The 24,412-nt window shown below is 45.0% G+C and overlaps 3 protein-coding genes and 1 pseudogene across 4 annotated transcripts in view; all 4 read left to right on the top strand.

Moving 5' to 3' along the window:
* The window catches only part of TOP2A (DNA topoisomerase II alpha), a 210,549-nt gene extending 208,419 nt beyond the window's left edge, over positions 1–2,130 (top strand). Inside the window, exons 34-36 of one of the 2 annotated variants that reach the window (XM_055575925.1) lie at positions 16–156; positions 598–797; positions 1,109–2,130. In XM_055575925.1, coding sequence (XP_055431900.1) covers positions 16–156; positions 598–797; positions 1,109–1,237 — 470 coding nt within the window. In that variant the 3' untranslated portion in view covers positions 1,238–2,130. The remainder of the gene's footprint in view (positions 1–15; positions 157–597; positions 798–1,108) is intronic. The other variant, XM_055575926.1, reaches the window with a different exon arrangement.
* A 3,825-nt stretch (positions 2,131–5,955) lies between these two features.
* On the top strand, positions 5,956–6,204 carry LOC129651258 (cytochrome c oxidase subunit NDUFA4-like). The gene has a single exon (XM_055579967.1). It carries the CDS (start codon positions 5,956–5,958, stop codon positions 6,202–6,204), a length of 249 nt encoding a protein of 82 aa, XP_055435942.1.
* A 3,109-nt stretch (positions 6,205–9,313) lies between these two features.
* Positions 9,314–9,949, top strand: LOC129650817 (60S ribosomal protein L27a-like; annotated as a pseudogene).
* Positions 9,950–23,224: 13,275 nt separating this feature from the next.
* On the top strand, positions 23,225–24,079 carry GJD3 (gap junction protein delta 3). Its single transcript, XM_055579968.1, has one exon. The coding sequence runs from the start codon at positions 23,225–23,227 to the stop codon at positions 24,077–24,079; it is 855 nt and encodes a 284-aa protein (XP_055435943.1).
* Positions 24,080–24,412: the final 333 nt, after the last annotated feature.

Below are 24,412 nucleotides of genomic sequence, written 5' to 3' on the forward strand. Positions count from 1 at the left end.
CCTTTCCATTTGAAGTAACAGAGCTTGATGCTGATGATGCTGAGGATAATGCACCACCTCCTCCAAGCTCTCCTGCTGCAGATTTCCCAGCTGTAACTGAAACCATAAACCCTGTTCCTAAAAAGAATGTGACAGCAAAGAAGACAGCAGCAAAAAGTGAGCCTCAGTCTTTGAATTGGGTTAATATTGGGATTAAATAACTGGCTTCTACAAGTCAACTTCAAATTTTTATTCTCCAAATTTACTATAGATACTAAAATAAAGACCTTGTCTAAATGAAAACAAATCCTTAGATCTTTATAATCAATATTGCTAGTCAGAAGATTTTTAAAAAGTGTTTCTCAAAATGCCAGGTATTATCCTAACTCATACCTATGACAGGGATGGGACTTAGAAACAGTTACAAACGCTTAACATGACGCCTATAACTACAAAAAAAATTGGATACTTAAGAATATTTCAGTTCTCTTATGCATTTTCGTCTCGATTATGTTGTCTTTTCCTATGTTAAATATAAGTGGAAAACAAGTTGCTAAAGAAAGTTCACTGTGGAAACAATCCCGCTAAGAGTGACCATGATGAACGCCTGTGTTACAGGTCAGTCTTCCACCTCCACTACAGGCGCCAAAAAAAGAGCTGCACCAAAAAAAAACAAAAAGGATCCAGACTTGGATTCTGATGTCTCTAAAAAGCCGAATGCCCCCAAAACCAAGACTCGCCGCAAAAGGAAGGCATCCTCCTCTGATGATTCGGACTCTAATTTTGAGAAACTGATCTCCAAAGCAGTCACGAGCAAGGTACTTATTCTAGTCAGTCCTTACACTGTAGGTTTTTTTTCCCACTGAAAAAAGTTACTGTGAAACACGTAATCAGGCTTTGCTGCTAATAATTGGGCTCATTTTTAAGAAAATAAATGTAAATCCATTACCCTTGTACTCTATGTAGTTTAGCTGTAAAACAGCTAAATGTCACTAATTAGTCAATGAGAGATTTGCCTTTGGTCTGTTTCTTATTGTTAGAAGGTGGAAAATTCTTGAGTTGTAGTCTGTTGGTATATAATTCTACTGTCCGGTTGATACTGGAAATTATTTGTGCTGTTCTTTTTTAGAAACCCAAGGAGGAAAGTGATGATTTCCATCTGGACTTGGACTCAGCTGTGGGTTCTCGGGCAAAATCTGGAAGAACAAAGAAACCTATAAAGTACCTTGAAGAATCAGATGAAGATGATTTCTTTTAAAATGTGAGGTGACTATTTTAAGTAATGATTTTAAAGTTAGGTAAATGTCTCAATTTCCTCCCCTCTGAATTTAGTTTGGGGAAGGCAGTTTTAGTTCAGGACCATTAAAGTGAAGTATGTAGAGCCCAAGTGTCCTTTATCTCTCTGTAATACTGTATAATACTGTGACCATCTCGTGGACAGTGTTTTGTTTTCTTCTCTGCTTTGTATATGTATTTAGTCTGTTTTCTTGTCTTTTAAAGTATGATTTTAGGTTCTCCTGGCCTCTCAGGATAGTTGTGTGGTAACTTTAGCATAATGTAGTTTGACAGTTCATTAAGCTAAAATTGGAGCCCTTTGACATAAAAGTTTCTACTCTGCCTACTTTCAGTAAATATGAGATAGAGCATGATTAGTTCTCTGTTTTATCTTAGTTTTATAAGTAATTTTCCATCAGATAGAACTCTATGTAGTTCCAGTTCCAAATACTCACTCAGCCTTTTATATGCTGAATTTTTAAGCAGTGAAAAATTGTTCATATTCTTCGTATCCTTTTGAATAATAGCAGAAGCTGAAGAAAAACACCGTGGATGTGTCTTTTTAACAGTCGATAAAATGAAGAAAATTAGATCCTAAGTTGTGATTATCTCAACACTTGTCCCCTCAGATTGCAAAGGAGTCAGGAACAATATTCTCAAAGAATATTGATGCTATACTCAGCAGTGAGCTTTTATATCCATTTTGGGAAATCTCCATAATTTTCAATTTATAAACTTTTCAAGACCTTCCTGCATTCATTACATGTGTTGTGTGACTTGAGTGATGTTAATGTTTTTGTAAATATTTACTATGTTTTTCTATTTAGCTTAATTCCAACTATTTTGTACTTTAATAAAATGTTGTAAACATTGCAACCCTTGATTGTTGTCCTTATTTCACCCTACACTACACTCTTTTCCTTAGTCTGAAATATATCCTCTTCACTTTTCACTATAAAATAGCTTTGAGAGCTATTCTCATCATTTTCTGATGTCCCTCATAACTCCTGGCCACAGTGATAGCTCTAAGAGAAAGGCACCATGACTAACAGCCAAGCAGATTTTTCCCTGAGCTTTTAAACATGGGTGCTAAATTCATCTCTTCCACACTCAAAAGGTGTTGACCCTCCATCAATAAATAGCTTTAAATATAAATTTCGACTCCCTACTTTAATAATATTTTGATAATCCAGTCAACTGCTTGATGATATCAGTAAATTATATTGGGGCAATTGGCTAATCATTTATGGGGGGAAAAAATGTTAGAAAGGCCCAACCCCTTCTCATCTTACAGGAAAGTTAAACTCAGACCTTTTTCCCCCTCCCCCACCCCCATGGCACACATTGTGCAGGATCCCAGTTCCCTAACCAGGGATCAAACCCCTGCTTCCTGCATTGGGAACTGAGAGTTACCCACTGGACCACCAGGGAAATCCTTCACATAGACTATTAAGTATCAAAAACAAAACTGAAGGGACTTCCTGGTGGTCCAGTGGTTAAAAACTTACCTGCCAGTGCAGGGGACCTGAGTTCGATCCCTGGTCCAGGAAGATCCCACAAGCCATGGAGCAACTTAAGCCCGGGCACCACAGCTATGAAGCCCACCCACTTAGAGCCTGTGCTCCACAAGAGAAGCCACTGCAGTGAGTAGCTCCTACTTGCCTCAACTAGAGAAAACCCAAGAGTAGCAATGAAGACCCAGTACAGCCATAGTTTTTTTTTTTTTTTTTAATTAAAGAAGTACTAGAAGGAAAGTCGAGTTACAGAAGAATAGCCATCCTAAACACATCCCCAAGGGTGGCGTTGTCCAAAGAATGGAAAATGAGCCCTTTTATCAGAACCTGGTAAAAAAAAGGTCAAGCTCTTTTTGTCGGAGTTCTCACCTTAAGAAATTTAGGAGAAGGGGACGTGTGGAAATCGATGTAAATACAAAGGAGAGTTCAAGTAACACAAGAAATATCAATGTCTTGGTTACAACATAATTTTACAAAATGCTTCAATGGGGGAAAGTAGGCAAAGTGTTCAATCCCTGGGTCAGGAAGATCCCCTGGAGTAGGAAATGGCAACCCATACCAGTATTCTTGTCTAGAAAATTCCATGGACAGAGGAGCGTGACAGGCTATAGTCTGTGTGGGACAGCAGAGAGGCAGACACCACTGAGCACATGCACACACGGAGGCAAAGTGTGCAATCGCTCTTTACTTTTCACAACTACATGTAAATCTGTAATATCAAAAAAAGTTACATGCAAAGCTGCCTATTAAAGTTTCTATAATAATAAACTGAAAGTAACCTAAATGTCCAACAAGAGACATCTGGTAAAGCAAATTATGGTACAAAGAGAAATACCAAGTGCTCACTAAGAACGACCATGCAGGGACTTCCCTGGAAGTCCAGTGGTTAAGACTCTGAGGACTTAACCTGGTGGCATAGTGGATGAGAATCCGCCTGCCAGTGCAGGGGATTTGGGTTCCATCCCTGGTCTGGGAAGATTCCACATGCCATGGAGTAACAAAGCCCAAGTGCCAGAACTACTGAGCCTGAGCTCTAGTGCCCTCGAACTCCAACTAACGAGCCCACACGCTGCAACTGCTGAAGAAGCCCTTTGCTCCAAGGCCCACGTGCAGCAACTACTAAAGCCTGAGTACCTAGAGCTCATGCTCTGCAATAGCAGAAGCCACTGGAATGAGAAGCCAGTGCAGTGAAGAATAACCCCCACTCACTGCAATTAGAGAAAGCCCCAACAGAGAAAAGACCCAGGGCAATTAAAACACAAAAACAAAAAAAAAAACTCATTCCAGTGCAGGAGGTGTAGGTTCAATCCCTGGTCAAGGAACGAAGATCCCACTTGGCACACAATCAAAAGATTTTTTAAAAAAAGGTCATTTAGATTATTTGACTTGAAAAGATGTTTAGGACATTGCTAAGTGAAGAAAGCAAGTTGCAAATCAAAGGTGAAATCCCTGTCTGATTTGTATGCATTTGCTTACAAAATGAATCGTGGGAAAGTGGGAGAAAAGCATATAAACCTTTGGAAAGAAAAAAAATCAGAAATGTTTCCCTTCAGAAACCAAAACTTCTCTCCTGATCATTAATGCACTTGCTAACTAAAAAGACTCCAAATGAATTCAGTCCTTGACTCCTCATTCCTTAAGCTGCTGACATTCTAAGAGATGAAAATTCTAGTTCTAATAAACTTAGTGTTTATATACACTTAAACCCTTTAGAGAATATAGTGATTTCCTACACATATGAAACATTGCTTAGATACATAAACGCACATGTGCCAAGTTAATTCAGTCGTGTCTAACTCTGCAACCCTATGGACTAGCCCACCAGGCTCCTTTGTTCATGGGATTTGCCAGGCAAGAATACTGGAGTGGGTTGCCTATGCCCTCCTCCAGGGATCTTCCTGACCCAGGAAAATAAAATATATTTAAAGAAAATTATTTAAAAAAACAATTTCTTACCAGGTCCACCCCAGAACTACTGACTTTTTAAAAGCACTTGTTTTAACAAGCACTCCACCTAATCATGATGGAGAACCAATGCAATGTGCATTGAAAGGCTTTATTGTAAGTTGCAGCAAAATGTCAGTTGCTTTTCTCTGGATAATGAGATTTGGGTGATTTTTGTTTTCTTCTTTGTATCTTCCTATGGTTGACAAAAATAGTAAATATTACATGTTCTCTTTCAAAATGAAAGTAACTTTATATATATTTTTCTGCTTCTGAAAATAATGTGAACTCCCAGGTTGCTCAGTGGTAAAGCATCTGCCTGCGAATGCAGATGTAAGAGATGTAGGTTCCATCCCTAGGTCAGAAAGATACCTGGGAAATTTCATGGACAGAGGAGCCTGAGGGGTACAGTCCATGGGGTTGGCTGCGACTGAGTGACTGAGCACACATGCACAAGTAATGTATGGGTTCTGGTTCTAATATGATGCTGAACTGTTAGCGCTCCAGGAATTGCCCTCAGGGCTTTTTCTCTTTCACTCAGGGGCTGCACCCTTGCAAATCTCAGCAGGATGTCTGCAGGGTGTATTGAAAACTGTGATGGTTAACTGTGTGTCAACTTGACTGGGTTAAGGCATGCCCAGATAGCTAGTAAAAGAGAACTTCTGAATGTGTTCTGTGAGGGTGTCTCTGGAAAAGATTAGCATCTGAATCAGTAGGCTGAGTTAAGATGATTCCCACCAATGCAGGTGGGATCAACCACTCCACTGAAAAGAACAAAAATGTCGGGGGTGTGGTGAATCTGCTCTCTCTGAGCTGAGGTGTCTGTTTTCTGCCCTCGGACCTCCATACGCCTGGTTCTCCACCCATGGGACTCAAACTGAATTACACCCCAGCTTTCCCAATTCCCCAGTTTGCAAATGGCAGATTGTGGGACTTAGACTCCATAATTATGTGAGCCAGTTCCTATAATAAATCTCCTCTTACATAAATATATATACATCCTATTGGTTCTGTTTTTCTGGAGAATCCTGCCTATACAAGCTCCAAAATCCATTTGGTACTGAAAGAACCGAAGATGACCTAGGATAGTGGATGTGGCAGCCTTGGTTCTGAATGCTGCAGAGAAGATCACATGGACATGAAAAGAAATGCAAATAAAAACTACAGCGAGGGGTGACTGCTTAATCCCAGGCCTTGCAGGTTAGTTTTTTCTAGGTTTGGACCCAAGGCTTCTGTTGAAACCATGCTCCACCAGATCATTGGTCAGGCCAAGAAGTATTCTAGCTTGATCCCCTTCTTCATATTTATTGGACCAGGATGTACTAGAACAGCATCGTATGTCATGTGCCTGGCATTGTTCAATCCTGTTGTCAGCTGGGACAGAAAGAATAACCCAGACCTCTGGAACCAGCTGGGACCTAATCATCAGTACAAGTTCAACTCTGTGAGTGTAGATTACAGGAGAATGAAGAAGGAAGGTCCAGACTTCTAAATGAAGCATTTCACTATAAAATTGCTTAGAAGGAAGGTCTTCCAGAAGCCATTCACACAATTCCACCTAACCAGGAAATACTTGCCCTCTAAATGCACAAAACCACGTTAGTGTATTGTGTTGGAGTTTACACTGATTAATAAGTAGTCTGAAACTTAAAAAAAAAAAATACAATGAGGGGCTTCCCTTGTGGCTCAGCAGTGAAGAGTACATCTGCTAATGCAGAAGACACAGTTTCCGCCCCTGATCTAGGAAGATCCCGCATTCCGAGGAGCAACTCAGCCCATGTGCTACAACCACTGAGCCTGTGCTCCAGAGCCCGGGAGCCATGACTACTGAACCCAAGTGCCACAACTACTGAAGTCCGAGTGCTCTGGAGCCCATGCTCTGCAACAAGAGAAGCTACCTCAATGAGAAGCCCACAGACCATACCTAGAGAGTAGCCCCCACTCTCCACAACTACAGAAAATCTGATCACAGCAACCAAGACCCAGCACAGCCAAAAATAAATTAGTTAAAAAAAATTTTTTTAAGGCAATTTTTTTTTTTTAATCTACAATGCAGGGGACTTCCCTCATGGTCCAGTGGTTACATCTCCATGCTCCCAATGCAAGGGACCTGGTATCCATCCTTGGTCAGGGAATTAGAGTCCGCATGCCCTAAGAGCCCATTATGCCAAGACTAAAGATCCTGCATGCCACAGTGAAGACTGGGCACAGCCAAATTAAAACAAAAGCTACAATGAGGTATCACACTGGTCAGAACCAGATCAGATCAGTTGCTCAGTCGTGTCCGACTCTTTGCAACCCCATGAATCGCAGCACGCTAGGCCTCCCTGTCCATCACCAACTCCCGGAGTTCACTCAAACTCACGTCCATCGAGTCAGTGATGCCATCCAGTCATCTCATCTTCTGTCGTCCCCTTCTCCTCCTGTCCCCAATCCCTCCCAGCATCAGAGTCTTTTCCAATGAGTCAACTCTTCGCATGAGGTGGCCAAAGTACTGGAGTTTCAGCTTTAGCATCATTCCTTCCAAAGAAATCCCAGGGCTGATCTCCTTCAGAATGGACTGGTTGGATCTCCTTGCAGTCCAAGGGACTCCCAAGAGTCTTCTCCAACACCACAGTTCAAAAGCATCAATTCTTCGGCATTCAGCCTTCTTCACAGTCCAACTCTCACATCCATACATGATCACAGGAAAAACCATAGCCTTGACTAGACGGACCTTTGTTGGCAAAGTAATGTCTCTGCTTTTGAATATGCTATCTAGGTTGGTCATAACTTTCCTTCCAAGGAGTAAGTGTCTTTTAATTTCATGGCTGCAGTCACCATCTGTAGTGATTTTGGAGCCCAGAAAAATAAAGTCTGACACTGTTTCCACTGTTTGCCCATCTATTTCCCATGAAATGGTGGGACCGGATGCCATGATCTTCGTTTTCTGAATGTTGAGCTTTAAGCCAACTTTTTCACTCTCCACTTTCACTTTCATTAAGAGGCTTTTGAGTTCCTCTTCACTTTCTGCCATAAGGGTGGTGTCATCTGCATATCTGAGGTTATTCATATTTCTCCCGGCAATCTTGATTCCAGCTTGTGTTTCTTCCAGTCCAGCGTTTCTCATGATGAACTCTGCATATAAGTTAAATAAGCAGGGTGACAATATACAGCCTTGACATACTCCTTTTCCTATTTGGAACCAGTCTGTTGTTCCATGTCCAGTTCTAACTGTTGCTTCCTGACCTGCATACAAATTTCTCAAGAGGCAGATCAGGTGGTCTGGTATTCCCATCTCTTGAATAAATTTCCACAGTTTATTGTGATCCACACAGTCAAAGGCTTTGGCATAGTCAATAAAGCAGAAATAGATGTTTTTCTGGAACTCTCTTGCTTTTTCTATGATCCAGCGGATGTTGGCAATTTGATCTCTACATAGAAGCTCTATACAGTCAGCAAAAATAAGACCAGGAGCTGACTGTGGCTCAGACCATGAACTCCTTATTGCCAAATTCAGACTGAAATTGAAGAAAGTAGGGAAAACCACTAGACCATTCAGGTATGACCTAAATCAACTCCCTTATGATTATACAGTGGAAGTGAGAAATAGATTTAAGGACCTAGATCTGATAGATAGAGTGCCTGATGAACTATGGAATGAGGTTCGTGACATTGTACAGGAGACAGGGAGCAAGACCATTCCCATAGAAAAGAAATGCAAAAAAGCAAAATGTCTGTCTGGGGAGGCCTTACAAATAGCTGTGAAAAGAAGTGAAGCGAAAAGCAAAGGAGAAAAGGAAAGATATAAACATCTGAATGCTGAGTTCCAAAGAATAGCAAGAAGAGATAAGAAAGCCTTCTTCAGCGATCAATGCAAAGAAATAGAGGAAAACAACAGAATGGGAAAGACTAGGGATCTCTTCATGGAAATCAGAGATACCAAAGGAATATTTCATGCAAAGATGAGCTCGATGAAGGACAGAAATGGTATGGACCTAACAGAAGCAGAAGATATTGAGATGGCAAGAATACACAGAAGCACTGTACAAAAAAGATCTTCACGACCCAGATAATCACAATGGTGTGATCACTGACCTAGAGCCAGACATCCTGGAATGTGAAGCCAAGTGGGCCTTAGAAAGCATCACTACGAACAAAGCTAGTGAAGGTGATAGAATTCCAGTTAAGCTATTCCAAATCCTGAAAGATGATGCTGTGGAAGTGCTGCACTCAATATGCCAGCAAATTTGGAAAACTCAGCAGTGGCTACAGGACTGGAAAAGGTCAGTTTTCATTCCAATCCCAAAGAAAGGCAATGCCAAAGAATGCTCAGACTACCGCACAATTGCACTCATCTCACACGCTAGTAAAGTAATGCTCAAAATTCTCTAAGCTGGGCTTCAGCAATATGTGAACCGTGAACTTCCTGATGTTCAAGCTGGTTTTAGAAAAGGCAGAGGAACCAGAGATCAAATTGCCAACATCCGCTGGTCAGAATAGTCATCATCAAAAAATCTACAGCCAGGACTTCCCTGGTGGGCCAGTGGCTAAGACTCGGCAGGCATACTCCCAATGCAGGGGACCCAAGTTTGATACCTGGTTGGGGATCTAGATCCCACATGCCACAGCTAAGACCAAGTGCAACCGAATAAATAAATTTTAAAAAAATCTACAGCCATCAGACTAAGGAAGGCCTGGAAACGTAGGGGCCCCATGAGCTACAGCCTCAGCTGCATCAGCAAACACCGGGAGCACCCGGGAGGCTGGGACAATGCAGGTGGCGTTCATCACCACAGGCTCAACTTCAACAAATATCACCCAGGATACTTTGGGCAAGCTGGTATGAGGCATTACCGCTTAAAGAGGAACTAGAGCAGAACTTCCCTGGAGTTGAGGGTGATCCAGTGGTTGGGACTCTGAGCATCCAGTGCAGGGAGTATGGGTTGGATCCCTGGTTGGGGAACTGAGACCCCACATACTGTGCAGCCAAAAAAAAAAAGAGGAAACAGAACTTCTGCCCAGATGTCAACCTTGATAAATTGTGAACTTTAGTCAGTGAACAGACATGGGTATAAACGCTGCCAAGAACAAGAGGAGGTGCTCCTATCGTCATGCAGTGCATTCGGGCTACTAAATACAAACTTCTGAGCAAGGAAAAGATCCCAAAGCAGCCTGTCATGGTGAAGGTCAAATTCTTCAGCAGCAGAGCTGGGAAGGTTAAGGATTTGAGTAGGGCATGTGCCCTAGTAGCTTGAAGCCACGTGGTAGGAGATGCATTAAATGTTAACAACTGCTTTAAAAAAAAAAAAAAAGAAGAAGGCCTACAAATAATAAACTCTGGAGAGAGTATGAAGAAAAGGGAAGCCCTCCTACACTGTCAGTGAAAATGTAAATTGGTGCAGCCACTAAAGAGAACAGAATAAAAGTTTCTTAAAAAACTAAAAATAGAGCTGCCATATGACCCAGCTATCCCACCCCTGGGCATGTATCTGGAGAAAATAATAATTCAGAAAGATACATGCATCGCTGCAGCACTATTTACAATAGCCAGGACATGGAAGCAACCTAAATGTCTATCAACAGAGGGATGGATTAAGAAGATGTACATATATACATTGGAATATTACTCAGTAGTAAGAAAAGAGCAAAATAATGCCATTTGCAGCAATATGGATGGACCTAAAGATTATCATATGGAGAAGGCAATGGCACCCCACTCCAGTACTCTTGCCTGGAAAATCCCATGGATGGAGGAGCCTGGTAGGCTGCAGTCCATGGGGTCGCTGGGAGTCAGACACGACTGAGCAACTTCACTTTCACTTTTCACTTTCATGCATTGGAGAAGGAAATGGCAACCCACTCCAGTGTTCTTGCCTGGAGAATCCCAGGGACGGGGGAGCCTGGTGGGCTGCCGTCTATGGGTTCGCACAGAGTCGGACACGACTGAAGTGACTTAGCAGCAGCAGAAGCAAAGATTATCATAGTAAGTGAAGTAAGTCCAAAGAGAAAGACAAATACCATGTGATATCACTTATATATGGAGTCTTCAAAAAAAGAGAGAAAGAGAGAAAATGAACTTATTTGCAAAACATAAGTAGAGTCATGGATGTAGGAAACAAAGTTACCAAAGTAGTGGGGAACTGGAATTACTTTTACTGGTGCAATACACAGCAAGATTTCCAAACACCCTGAAATACTTTGTCCATATATATTCATCTTTGCATTGCTGTGATGGTTACAACTATAAACTGGAGGAGAGTGTATGGACAGAGAACTTAGAGACCCGCTGAAAGGTATGACGCAGGAGGATGAGCAGGCGAGGGTGAGCCCGCTGTCTCATGCTCAGCAGTCAGTCCACACTGTAATTGTGTGATAACACTGAACCTCTTATAGAGTAGCTTCCCAAGGTCTGAAACAGTGGCCACAAGACAGACGAGCACATCCTTTGCCTGGGCTGCAGCTTTTGGGAATAACATTTTGTATAGTGCACAAAACTCCATTCTGACAGAGTAGACAGGTTTTTCATAATAGTGGAAAATCACAGTGTTAATTTTAAAAGTGAATGGGAGGAATTCCCTGTTTTCAATACATGCTCTGTGTAACCATGGAAGTTCAGTTCAGTCGCTCAGTCATGTCCAACTCTTTGTGACCCCGTAGACTGCAGCATGCCAGACTTCCCTGTCCATCACCAACTCCCGGAGCTGGCTCAAACACATGTCCATCAAGTCGATGATGCCATCCAACTATCTTATCCTCTGTCGTCCCCTTCTCCTCCTGCCTTCAATCTTGGCAAGCATCAGGGTATTTTCTAAGGAGTCAGTTCTTTGCATCGGGTGGCCAAAGTATTGAAACTTCAGCTTCAGCATCAATTCCTCCAATGAATATTCATGATTGATTTCCTTTAGGATTGAGTGGTATGATCTCCTTGAAGTCCAAGGGACTCTCAAGAGTCTTCTCCAACACCACAGTTCAAAAGCATCAATTCTTCGGTGCTCAGCTTTCTTTATCTTTATGGTCCAACTCTCACATCCATGCATGACTACTGGAAAAGCCATAGCTTTGACTAGATGGACCTTTGTTGGCAAAGTAATATCTCTGCTTTTTAATATGCTGTCTAGATTGGTCATAGTTTTTCTTCCAAGGAGCAAGCATCTTTTAATTTCTTGGCTGCAGTCACTATCTGCAGTGACTTTGGCACCCAAGAAAATAAAGTCTGTCACTGTTTCCATTGTTTACCCTTCTATTTGCCATGAAGTGATGGGACCGGATGCCATGATCTTAGCTTTTTGAATGTTAAGTTTTAAGCCAACTTTTTCACTCTCCTCTTTCACTTTTAAGAGGCTCTTTAGTTCTTCACTTTCTGCCATAAGGGTGGTGTCATCTGCATATCTGAAATTATTGATATTTCTCCCAGCAATCTTGATTCCAGCTTGTGCTTCATCCAGCCCAGCATTTCACTTGATATACTCTGCATATAAGTTAAATAAGCAGAGTGACAATATACCTCCTTGAAGTACTCCTTTCCCAATTTGGAACCAGTCTGTTGTTTCATGGCTGGTTCTAACTGTTGCTTCTTGACCTGCACATACAGATTTCTGAGGAGGCAGGTAAGGTGGTCTGGCATTCCCATCTCTTTCAGAATTTTCCAGTTTGTTGTGATCCACACAGTCAAAGGCTTTAGCATAGTCAATAAAGCAAAAATAGATGGTTTTCTGGAACCCTCTTGCCTTCTCTATGATCCAATGAATGTTAGCAATTTGATCTCTGGTTCCTCTGCCTTTTCTAAATCCAGCTTGAACATCTGGAAGTTCTGGGTTCACATAGTGTGAAACCTGGCTTGGAGAATTTTGAGCATTACTTTGCTAGTATGTGAGATGGGTGGAATTATGTGGTAGTTTGAGCATTCTTTGGCATTGCCTTTCTTTGGGATTGGAATGAAAACTGACCTTTTCCAGTGCCGTGGCCACTGCTAACTGTTCCAAATTTGCTAAGATGTTGAGTGCAGCACTTTCACAGCATCATCTTTTAGGATTTGAAATAGCTCAACTGGAATTACATCACTTCTGCTAGCTTTGTTCATAGTGATGCTTCCTAAGCTCCACTTGACTTCACATTCCAGGATGTCTGGCTCTAGGTGAGTGATCACACCATTGTGGTTATCTGCGTCATGAAGATCTTTTTTTGTATAGTTCTGTGTATTCTTGCCACCTCTTCTTACTATCTTCTGCTTCTGTCCTTTATTGTGCCCATCTTTGCATGAAATATTCCCTTCGTATCTCTAATTTTCTTGAAGACATCTCTAGTCTTTCCCATTCTATTGTTTTCCTATATTTCTTTGTATTGATCACTGAGGAAGGCTTTCTTATCTCTCCTTACTATTCTTTGGAACTCTGCATTCAGATGGATATATCTTTCCTTTTCTCCTTTGTCTTTAGCCTCTCTTCTTTTCTCAGCTATTTGTAAGGCCTCCTCAGACAACCATTTTACCTTTTTGCATTTCTTTTTCTTGGGGATGGTCTTGATCACCACCTCTTGTACAATGTCATGAACCTCCATCCATAGTTCTTCAGGCACTCTATCAGCTCGAATTCCTTTAATCTATTTGTCACTTCCACTGTATAATCATAAGGGATTTGATTTAGGTCATACCTGAATGGTCTAGGGGTTTTCCTTACTTCAATTTACGCCTGAATTTTGCACTGAGTTCATGGTCTGAGCCATAGTCAGCTTCCTGTCTTGTTTTTGCTGACTGTATAGAGCTTCTCCATCTTTGGCTGCAAAGAATATAATCAATCTGATTTCAGTATTGACCATCTGGTGATGTCCTTGTGTAGAATCGTCTCTTGTGTTGTTGGAAGAGGATGTTTGCTGTGACCAGTGTGTTTTCTTGACATAACTCTGTTAGCCTTTGCCCTGCTTCATTCTGTACTCCAAGGCCAAACTTGCCTGTTACTCCGAGTATCTCTCAACTTTCTACTTTTGCATTCCAGAACATGTGAAAGTGAAAATCGCTCAGTCATGTCCGACTTTTTGTGACCTCATGGACTATACAGTCCATGGACTTCTCTAGGCCAGAATACTGGAGTGGGTAGCCTTTTCCTTCTCCAGGGGATCTTCCCAACCCATGGTTCAAATCCAGGTCTCCTGCATTGCAGGCAGATTCTTTACTCGCTAAGCCACAAGGGAAACCCAAGTATACTGGAGTGGGTAGCCTATCCCTTCTCCAGCAGGTCTTCCCGACCCAGGAATAGAATCATGGTCTCCTGCATTGCAGGTGGATTCTTTACCAACTGAACTATCAGAGAAGCCCATTTCAGAATATACATTGCAGATATTGGGGAGAGATTTGCAATGCACCATGGGGAAATGGCAACCTACTCCAGTATTCCTGCCTGGGAAACCCCGTGGACAGAGGAGCCTGGAGGGCTACAGTTCATGGGGTTTCAAAGAATCAGACACAACTGAGAGACTAAGCACTAGCTTGATGGGGAAACTATCGATCCCGCCTTCAAGAATCTCCATGGAAACCACAATTGTATCTTCTCTTGCTGGATGGAACAGACAAGTCTGAATTGGATGGAGAAATAATTGCATTACCACCTGTATGGTTACAGAATTCCAGGGCACATATTCAAATTATGTGCTTTGTAATGGTCTTGCTAAACAAAAAACATGAAGCAATGAACATGAAAAGGCTAAAAATGGGAATATAAACACATACCTTTAATAAATTCCAAAGCAAAAAGTTTGGAGAGCTACATGGTGGAGAAGAGCTCTGGCAGATGCCACATTAACTAAGAAATCAGTGCAGGAACCCTCCTACACTGTTGGTGGGATGTAAGTTGGTGCAGCCACTATGGAGATTACTCAGAAAACTAAAAATAGAGCTACTATATGATCCAGCAATCCCACTCCTAGACATATATCTAGACAAAACTCTAATCCAAAAAGATACATGCACCCCTATATTCATAGCAGCAGTATTCACAATAACCGAGACATGGAAAAAACTCAATGTCCATTGACAGATGAATGGATGCAGAAGATGTGGTACATATACACAATGGAATACTACTCAGCCATAAAAGGACAAAATAATGCCATTTGCAGCACCATGGATGCAGCTAAAGACTATCAGTAAGTCAGTGAAGTAAGTCAATATCATATTGAACTTACTACCACTCTTGCCGGATGGGACAGACCAGTCTGAATTGGATAGAGAAATAATTGCATTACCACCTGTATGGTTACAGAATTCCGGGGCACATATTCAAATTATGTGCTTTGTAATGGTCTTTGCTAAACAAAAAACATGAAGCAATGAACATGAAAAGGCATGTAAGTCAATATCATCTTCAAGAGTAGATATTGAAGACAAATATCGTATGATATCACTTATATGTGGAATCTAAAAACAACCTATCCACAAAATAGAAACAGAAATAGACTCACGGACATAGAGAACAGACTTATGATTGCCAAGGGGGAAGGGGCTGGAGGAGAGACAGAGGAGGAGATTGGGGTCAGCAAATGTAAGCTATTATATATAGATCAGATAAACAACAAGGTCCTGCTGTGTAGCACGGGCAGCTACATTCAATATCCTGGGATAAATGGAAAAGAATATAAAAAAATGCATATGCATGTATAACTGAATCACTTTGCTGTACAGCAGAAATTAACAAAACATTATAAAAAAGAACTATACTTCAATTTTTTTTTTAAATTTCAGTCCACCTTACATGATTAAACCATTTTGAGTTGGGTAAATGACTCTACATACAAACTGGAAGGTAAAGATAGAACTATAGAAATGATGAAGCAATCCAACTCACAGTATTTATGATTTTGTGTTAAATTTAGGAACATTCAGAACGTGTTTGTGTTACATATTTTTTTAAAGACTTATTTATTCATTCATTTATTTTTAGGCTGCACCACATGTGGCATGTGGGATCTTAGTTCCCCAACCTGGGATCAAAACGTGCCCCTCCCGCACTGGAAGCAGAGTCCCAACCACTGAACCACCAGGGAAGTCCCTGTATTACATATTTTTAATGTTCCTAATGTTTAAAAGAATTTAAGTAAAGAAATCTGATAGATTAGCCCTGTAATTTCAATTTAAATATGTAACATTTTTATTTATTTTTTAATTTAATTTATTTTAATTGGAGGCTAATTACAATATTGTATTGGTTTTGCCATACATCAACATGAATCTACCACGGATGTACACGTGCTCCCCATCCTGAACCCCCCTCCCTCCTCCCTCCCCGTACCATCCCTCTGGGTCATCCCAGTGCACCATCCCCAAGCATCCTGTATCACCTGCATCGAACCTGGACTGGCGATTCGTTTCTTATATGATATTATACATGTTTCAATGCCATTCTCCCAAATAATCCCACCCTCTCCTTCTCCCACAGAGTCCTAAAGACTGTTCTATACATCTGTGTCTCTTTTGCTGTCTCACATATTTTTAGATGATATTTTGATTCTAACTTTGGGGGAGGTGTGCCGCACAACTTGCAGGATCTTAATTTCCCCACCAGGGACTGAACCTGCACCCTTGGCGATCAAAGTGCAGAGTCCTAACCCCCGGACTGCCAGGGAATTCTCAAAGTTTAACAGATTTGATTAAATTTGTAAACACTACCATAAAATCGAAAAGAACTTGAATTTGTACATTTGTACATTTGGTTTGTTAGGTTTACAGAAGTTATTTTAATGCATCAGAAGATAATTATCTGTTAGAGTTTTCAGTCCCATCAGGCACTGGAAGTGTTTGGAAATTTAATTAAACAGGTTTGTAATTAGTGTCCATTATGCAAATTTAACTTAAAAATTATAATTGAATATGAAACAGCAAGTGAAAATGATTATTCTTATTTTTATACTCAAATTATATTACCTGTATAACTAAAACAGCAAAGTGTATAAGTTAAGGAAAAAGTTAGAATTTTTTTGTTTTAATTGAATAAATTCAAACCCAAGGATATTGATTTTGTGCACAAAAGCATCCTTCAGACATCAAACTCAGATTAGTAGAAACAAGCCAATTTGCTCTATTTCATAAAGAATGGGAAAGAGGCAGTTGTTAAGGGGGGAAGGATGACCAGAGTGGATTGTGGAGGGACAAGAGGGTGAAGGGAGAGGAAGAGGAAAAAGAGTTGCCAAAAGAGTTGGAGAGAGGTGTAAAAATGACTTTTAAAAAGTCTTAATCGCTCTCATCACTCCTGCAAACTAACACAAACTAACATTACTTTTTTCTTTTTAAATCAACTTTATTGAGGTATAATTTACATACATAAAATGCACTCACTATAAGTATACATGGAGAAGGCGATGGTGCCCCGCTCCAGTACTCTTGCCTGGAAAATCCCATGGACGGAGGAGCCTGGTGGGCTGCAGTCCATGGGGTCACTAAGAGTCAGGCACGACTGACTTCACTTTCACTTTCACTTTTCACTTTCATGCACTGGAGAAGGAAATGGCAACCCACTCCAGTATTCTTGCCTGGAGAATCCCAGGGACAGAGGAGCCTAGTGGGCTGCTGTATGGGGTTGCCTAGAGTCAGACACGACTGAAGCGACTTAGCAGCAGCAGCATAAGTATACATATCGATGACTTTTGACAAATGTATACTCCTGCATATCCACCATCACTATCAAGATATAAAACTTTTCCATCACTCCCCAAAATTCTTTAGTGTCTCTTCAACCCTGACCCCCAACATGGATCTGATTCTACCATTATAGGTTAATTTTACCTATTCTAGAACTTCATATATATATATATATATATATATATATGTGTGTGTGTGTGTGTGTGTATGCTTTTAACTTCATATACATATATTAATATATATGTATGTATGCTTTTGTGTCCGACCTTTAACATCATGTTTTTGAATTTAACCATATTTAGGTATCAAGTAGTCATTCTTTTTTTTAATTGCTGAATATTATTCCATTGTAGGACTTCTCTGGTGACTCAAATGGTAAGGAATCTGCCTGCAATGCAGGAGACCCAGGTTCTATCCCTGGATCTGGACAATCCCCTGGAGAAGGGAATGGCAACCCACTCCAGTATTCTTGCCTGGGGAATTCCATGGACAGAGGAGCCTGGTGGGCTATATAGTCCATGGGGTCGGAAAAAGTCAAAGAACTGAGCGCCTAACACACACGCACACACACACGCACACGCACACACACACATTCCATTGTATGGATCTGTTTGTCCAGTCACCTGTTGACAGACATTTGGGTTGTTCCAGTTTGCACCCATTGTAAATAAAACTGTTATGAACGTGAGAATACAAACCTTGTTTATAAGCATATTTTTTCATGTCTCTTGGGTAGATACCTAGAAGTGGGCGTTTGTTTAATAAATCTTTGCCTTTCTAAGAACCTGCCGAACTTTTCAAAGCAGTTGTATCATTTTACCCTCCCCCTTATATTTTTCCTTGGTAATTTCTGGAATCAGATTTGTTTCTTTTGAGTAAGACAGTATCTTCAATGGCCTCAAGGTGGCCCCAGTACATCCCGGTGAATGCAAAAGATGTTTTAACTGGAGGAAAGGAAACCAAATCCATAAGTGACTTTGTCTTCTGCATTTAGTCTTTCTGTAATTTTCCAGGGCCTGGTGGGCAGCACTCCTTTGAACCCAGGAGTATCTCTTTCAGGGAGGGAGTTACTTTGGTCTGCCCATCAACTGATCTGGAGTCAACCTGATCCCACTTTTGCCCCCGGGGTGATGGAGAGAAGGTCACAGGTCCACCAGCAGCGATTGTAGCAGTTTACGGATCTTGGCAGTTATAAATACCAGCTATTCAGAGCTCCGGGGAGGAAAAGGGGACTTGGAAAGACGCCTCTTGATAACAAACCTGTCCCCTTCCCCACCTCAGTCCCAAAGTAGTTTCTCCCCTCTGTCTTTCACTCTAGGCTTTCGAGGAGAGAAAGAGGAACTGCCAAGCCTCTTTGTCTCTCAGATGAGGCTGCCTGCAGAGCCCAACCACCCTCAGGCCCAGTTATCGTCCTTACTGAACAAAGCTGCCCCACGTACAACCTAGAAAAGCGCGGCATGGGCAAAGAGACCAGCTGGGGCCTCCGGTTGGTAAGAGTGACTCTTCTGCCCAAGGACGTGAACAAGGGCCTGGTACAGGCACGTGAATGAAGGTGCACTGGTTTGGTAGGACCTGAGGTGACAAGGTGACAAGGTAGACTGAGGCGGCCTCCTCCTTCCTCAGGGAGCAGCTGGTGGGGGCAGACCTGGGGCAAACCTTATCTGCCTGACTCTCCATCTCAGGGCGGAAGGTGAATACCAGAAGTGGACTTCTGACAGTGAGGGCTACATTCTCGCTTCTTCCACGCAAGGCCACTGAGAATAAAGATTCCATTCCCAGGCTTCCTTGTGGAGGGAAGGCCAATGATATGCGAGCAGGTGGGTCACGTGGCAGCCTCTCGGGACTTTTTACATGTTCTTGCGCCTGTTGCTGCCACCTCATCGCTTTATCCTTCCGCTGCCTGGAATATGATTGATAGATTCTGTGAATCCTGCAGGAGGGGGCTACACCCCAGGAGGGGTTTGGAAGGAGCCGACTGCCCCCTACTTAGGACTTTGGGGTGCAGAGCTGCTCTGCCAGTGCTGAATAGCCCCCACCGTCCTTTTATGTGAGAAACAAGGTTCCCTCTGGTTTGAGCCATTGTTTAGTATCTTTGCTCTTAGAGCCAAATCTCATCTTAAGTAATTATAGAGCTAAGGGAAGAAGTAAGGCTGGACAGGGAAGCAGGTCCCAGCTGGTGATAAATCACAGAGCCTGAGGGGTCTATGGTGAACCAAAGGCTGAGGACAGAGGAGAGGAGGCAGAGAGCTGGGGCGACCAGTGACCAGAAGATCATCTGGTCTGGAGGCTTTTCAGACCAGCCTGGGGACCGGCTCAGAAACGGCACAGCTCTGCGGGGGAGGGGCTGCAGCGGATTTGAAGGGAGTAATTAAGGAGAAGCGGCCGTGCCCCCTGCCTCTCACCCACTCTTCCTTCCTGCTCTGTTTGAGCTGGGGCAGATTTTCACCATTAACCGATTTTGGAGTTTTCTTTTCTACCCAAGACTGAACAATCTGATTGCCGATCTCAGACTGGATATTCACTTAAGTGATCACAAGCCCTGGAGGAGATCAGAGGGAACAACGGAGCCGTGGGACCCAGCAGCGTCATCCTCTTGAGGCAGAGAAGATCTGCACCCTCTACAACGCTTCCACCCCAATTCACTTATTCAGCCACCACACAGATCTACTAAAGTGCCAGGAACTGTCTAGGCATTGAGGGCAGGACAGTATATAAAGCACCAAAAGTTTCTGCCCTCCTGGAGCTTCCATGCTAATAAAGGAGACAGATGCCACACAGAATAAATAAGAAAAATATAAAGTATGTTATGAAGTGGTCAGTGCAAAGGAAATAAAGCTCAGAAAGGAGATAGGAAGTCAGGGGTTAAATTCCAGTTAGGGCAGCTAGGAAAGGCCTTACTAAAAGGCAGCATTTATGTAAAGATTTTTTTAAATGTTAGAGGGACACAGTGGAGAGAAAATATAGTTGTGGGTTGCCGATGTCATGGGTATTAATTTACCAACATGAGTGTGCCTGCCTATGTGTGTTCATGTGTGAGGGACATCATGTGTGATGGACATCATGTGTGATGGACATGGGAAGTTGTTCCACAGTCCAGCGGACCAGGGTGAGGTGTCTGGGATGGAGACCAAGTGTGAGCCAGTCTGAGCCCAGCCCCAGACCGCAAGTTGGGCCAAGAATGGGGCCAAGTGCCACCAGCTCTGGGCAGCATCAGTGACACCTCCTCCCAGGCTGGCACTATCTGAGAAGGAGGATGGGCCCCAGAGATTGCTGAGTCTCCTGTGTCTGGCCCTGCAATATCAAGGGCTGGGCACAGTGCAGGGGAACCACGGCTCCATGGCTCCCCCTGCCACCTCTGCCATTTTCCACTCTCCACAGGCAGATGCATCTGCTCTGATGAGGATTTTTCCAGGCTGGGCTGGTGGGCTGACCCGGCAGTGGCCATGAGGTCAGGGCAGGGACTATTCCAGGGGCGATGAGGTGTGTCCCTGGGCCCCCATGGCTGGGGGCAGGAGTCATGGGTCAGGGAGCAGCTTTGCCAGGAGCAGATGGAGGTAGGGAATGGGGAGGTCACCAGTGCTCCCAGCCCACATCCTGTTTTTGGAATGGGCCCCAGCATATGCTTTCCTTTGGACTTGATCCAGGCTGGTGTCTCCCCACCCAGGCCCAGGCCCTAGGGAACCCCAGCACTCCGGAGCATTAACCTAGGGTTTTTCCAGGCAGGGCTGGGCCGGAGCCACTGTGGGTGAAGGCCACATTTCCCACCCCTTCTTGAAATCGGACCAGGGGTCCCCATCAGCACATGGAAAACCAGACAGGCCCCATGGCTGGAGAGGAGAGAAAGTGTCACCAAAGAGGTGAGTCCTGGCATAGCTGCCGCCAGCCCCACACAAAGCCCTAGGGACTGTCAGGCCCTGGGAAATCCAGGCAGGCTGGAACCGGAACACATCTACCATGAGCTTCAGAACGTGGGCTCCAAACCAGTGAGGCCAGGACCCTCTCTTTCTTACTGCGTGACTGTGCCTTAGACCCTCTGAGTCTCAGCTTCCCATCCTTGTCAGGAGGATGAAATGAGCTAATTCTTACGATGAGTGGGGCCTGGGGCCCGACCCAGAGCAACTGCATAGGCGAAGGAGGAGAATGGTGTGGGCCCAGGCTCCTGGAAAGGCAGAGAAGACAAATGAGCACTTAAGCTGGGAGTGTCCCCTCCATGGCTGCTCAGGTCACCCTTGGTCATCCTAACTGCCCTTCTCTATGGGACAGCTTCTCCGGCAACCTAGAGCAGTAGAAGGTGGCTCAGTTCAAAGCCTTGTGAGGGAAAAGAAACCTTTCTTTTACTTTTCACATTATAAAATGACACGCTCATTACAGTAAATCTGGAAGTTACAGAAAAGCAGGAAGGAAGCAAAAGCTTTTATTTAAGTCCCAAGGCCAGAACACCCTTGAAACCCTAATGTTTTTCCAAAAGAGAAATTTTTCTGGGCTTGGGTTTTTTGTTTTCTGTGACATGGTTGGGACCTCAGCATTAAGATGCAGAGCTGGAAGGGAACTTGGGGATCAGCTGGCCCAGGCTCCTCAGCTGACAAGCCAGGAGACTCTGGCCCAGAAGAACTAAGGGACTTGTAATATCAGAGCTTGAAGAAGAGTTAGCAGGTGTCTGCTGCTGCTTAAAATACCAGTGCCACCAATATCAGCATCAAACCCCACGCCAGCCCTGAAGACCACCTTCAGGGGGGATAGTCCCTTGATAGTGGATCTAAGCCTTCCAGTTAGGAGAGTCTGTTGGAGATGGGCTTCCTTCAGCAGGGATGTAGCTCTGGGTAACCCCTTTCCTCATTTCCAGTGGGGGACTCAGCCCTGGGAAGGGGGTGGGGGTGGGGGGATGAGGGGATGGGAAGGGAAGGCTGGCAGAGTCCAGCAAGGGGCGTGGCCCTGGGTCTGTTCCCAGGGGTGGAGCCAGTCAACAGGGTCACCCTGTCCCTTTAAGAGAAGGGGGAGCACTGGCCCCTCTCAGCCATCCTGTCTTGTCATCCATCCTGGCCAAATCCAAAAGGGAAAATGAAAGAGGGACCAGGAGGAACAGGTCCCAACCATCTCCCAAGGTTCTTCACTCGGCTTTGACATCCCAGCGCCAGCTGCAGCGTGAGTGGTTACGGGTGAGGGTCTGGGGGCCTGTGGGAGCTGTGAGGGGGGTATTGGGGAAGCTGGAAGCAGAGGGACACCAGGGAGGAGATGGGAAGAGTGGGCCAGCATTCCCACCGCACAGATGGTAGGGGACACCTAGGACAATGGATCCTGATGGAAGTGGGGATCCTTCCCTTTGTGTCCACTCCCCAATTCTGAGAGGAGTTCACTGCAGTAAAAAAAAAAAAAAAAAAAAGGAGGGAGGCAAGAGAAATGGTGGGCGGAGAAAGAAGAAGGTGAATCCTTCTGGGTCTGCTGGCTCCATTTCACCCAGAAGTACCAAATTGGGTCAGAGCCTTGGGTTCAGGGCACCACTCTTGCCCACAGAAAGCATCCTGGAGCACACGAGGGCACTGCTGGGTTTCTGGTTCCACACATGTAGTCAGGGGCCGGCAGGGCTCATGTCCGACGTCTTTTCCCTCCAACCTGGACTCGGAGGAGCAGGAGCGCAGGATCCAACCCAGCAGTTCCATGGGTGTCTGACCAGAGCACCGGGGCGGAGCTCCTCCCCAGCGCCCGAAGTTGAGACTCATCTGAGTCCCCCTAAGCTAAGCCCTTTGTTCCCTCAAAGTCCCTGCTAAAGCCAGGTCTGGCTGAGCCCCTGGCTCACCTCGAAGTTAGAGGCGGTCCAGCTGATTCCACCCCGATGGGCGGGCGCGGAGGGTTGGGACCCTGATCCTTCGGCCTTTTAACTGCCCGCCCCGCGTCTATCTCCAGCGCCATGGGGGAGTGGGCGTTCCTCGGCTCGCTGCTGGACGCCGTGCAGCTGCAGTCGCCGCTCTTGGGCCGCCTGTGGCTGGTGGTCATGCTGATCTTCCGCATCCTGGTGCTGGCCACGGTGGGCGGCGCCGTGTTCGAGGACGAGCAGGAGGAGTTTGTGTGTAACACGCTGCAGCCTGGCTGTCGCCAGACCTGCTACGACCGTGCCTTCCCCGTCTCCCACTACCGCTTCTGGCTCTTCCACATCCTGCTGCTGTCGGCGCCCCCGGTGCTCTTCGTCATCTACTCGGTGCACCGGGCCAGCAAGGAGCCGGGCGGCGCGGACGGCTGGGCGGGGGCCCCGGGGCGCCCGGGGGACCGCCGCGCGCGCCGCTGCTACCTGCTGAGCGTGGCGCTGCGCCTGCTGGCTGAGCTGGCCTTCCTAGCGGGCCAGGCGCTGCTCTACGGCTTCCGCGTGGCCCCGCACTTCGTGTGCGCAGGTCCCCCGTGCCCGCACACCGTGGACTGCTTCGTGAGCCGGCCCACCGAGAAGACTGTCTTCGTGGTCTTCTACTTCGCGGTGGGGCTGCTCTCGGCGCTGCTCAGCGTGGCCGAGCTGGGCCACCTGCTCTGGAAGGACCGCTCGCGTGCCGGCCGCTGTCGCCAGGCCGCCGAGCGCGACAACCGCTGCAACCGCGCGCACGAGAAGGCGCAGCAGCTGCTCCAGCCGCTGCCGGCCCTGCCCACGCGGCGACCGGGCACCGACCCCTACGCCCCACCGGCTTATGCGCACGGGGCGCCTGCCGGTGACAGCGAGGGCGGCAGCGGCCGCAGCAAGGCGTCGCTGGCCACCATCCGTCAGGACCTGGCCATCTAGAACTGCCTGGGGCAGGAGGTGAGGCCAGAGGCCGGACCCCACCATCCCGGAGCAAGAAATGTCTCCTCACCCACTGTTGGCAGGGTTTCCTGCCCCAGCAGATGACACGCAGGGCGCATGGCCCTCCAGGCAGCACCCACACTTCCCAGCGGAGCTAGGGACATTGAATCAACTAAGGCCTGTCCTTGTTGCCCTACTCCAGGCGGAAAGGAAGGAGGCCAGGGAGGCTGAGAAAAGGTGGACCAGAGGAGGGCAGAGTCAGTGGAGAGTGGATGTTCTGGAGGAGCCCTGGGTGTTTTACTGGAAAGGAAAAAACAGCTGTGATACCAGCAT

The sequence above is a fragment of the Bubalus kerabau genome, chromosome 4, assembly GCF_029407905.1.
Source record: "Bubalus kerabau isolate K-KA32 ecotype Philippines breed swamp buffalo chromosome 4, PCC_UOA_SB_1v2, whole genome shotgun sequence".
Lineage (NCBI taxonomy): Eukaryota > Metazoa > Chordata > Mammalia > Artiodactyla > Bovidae > Bubalus > Bubalus kerabau.

Coding starts and splice junctions, on each gene's coding strand:
- LOC129651258 (XM_055579967.1), top strand. CDS start 5,956: ATGCTCCACCAGATCATTGGTCAGGCCAAGAAGTATTCTAGCTTGATC.
- GJD3 (XM_055579968.1), top strand. CDS start 23,225: ATGGGGGAGTGGGCGTTCCTCGGCTCGCTGCTGGACGCCGTGCAGCTG.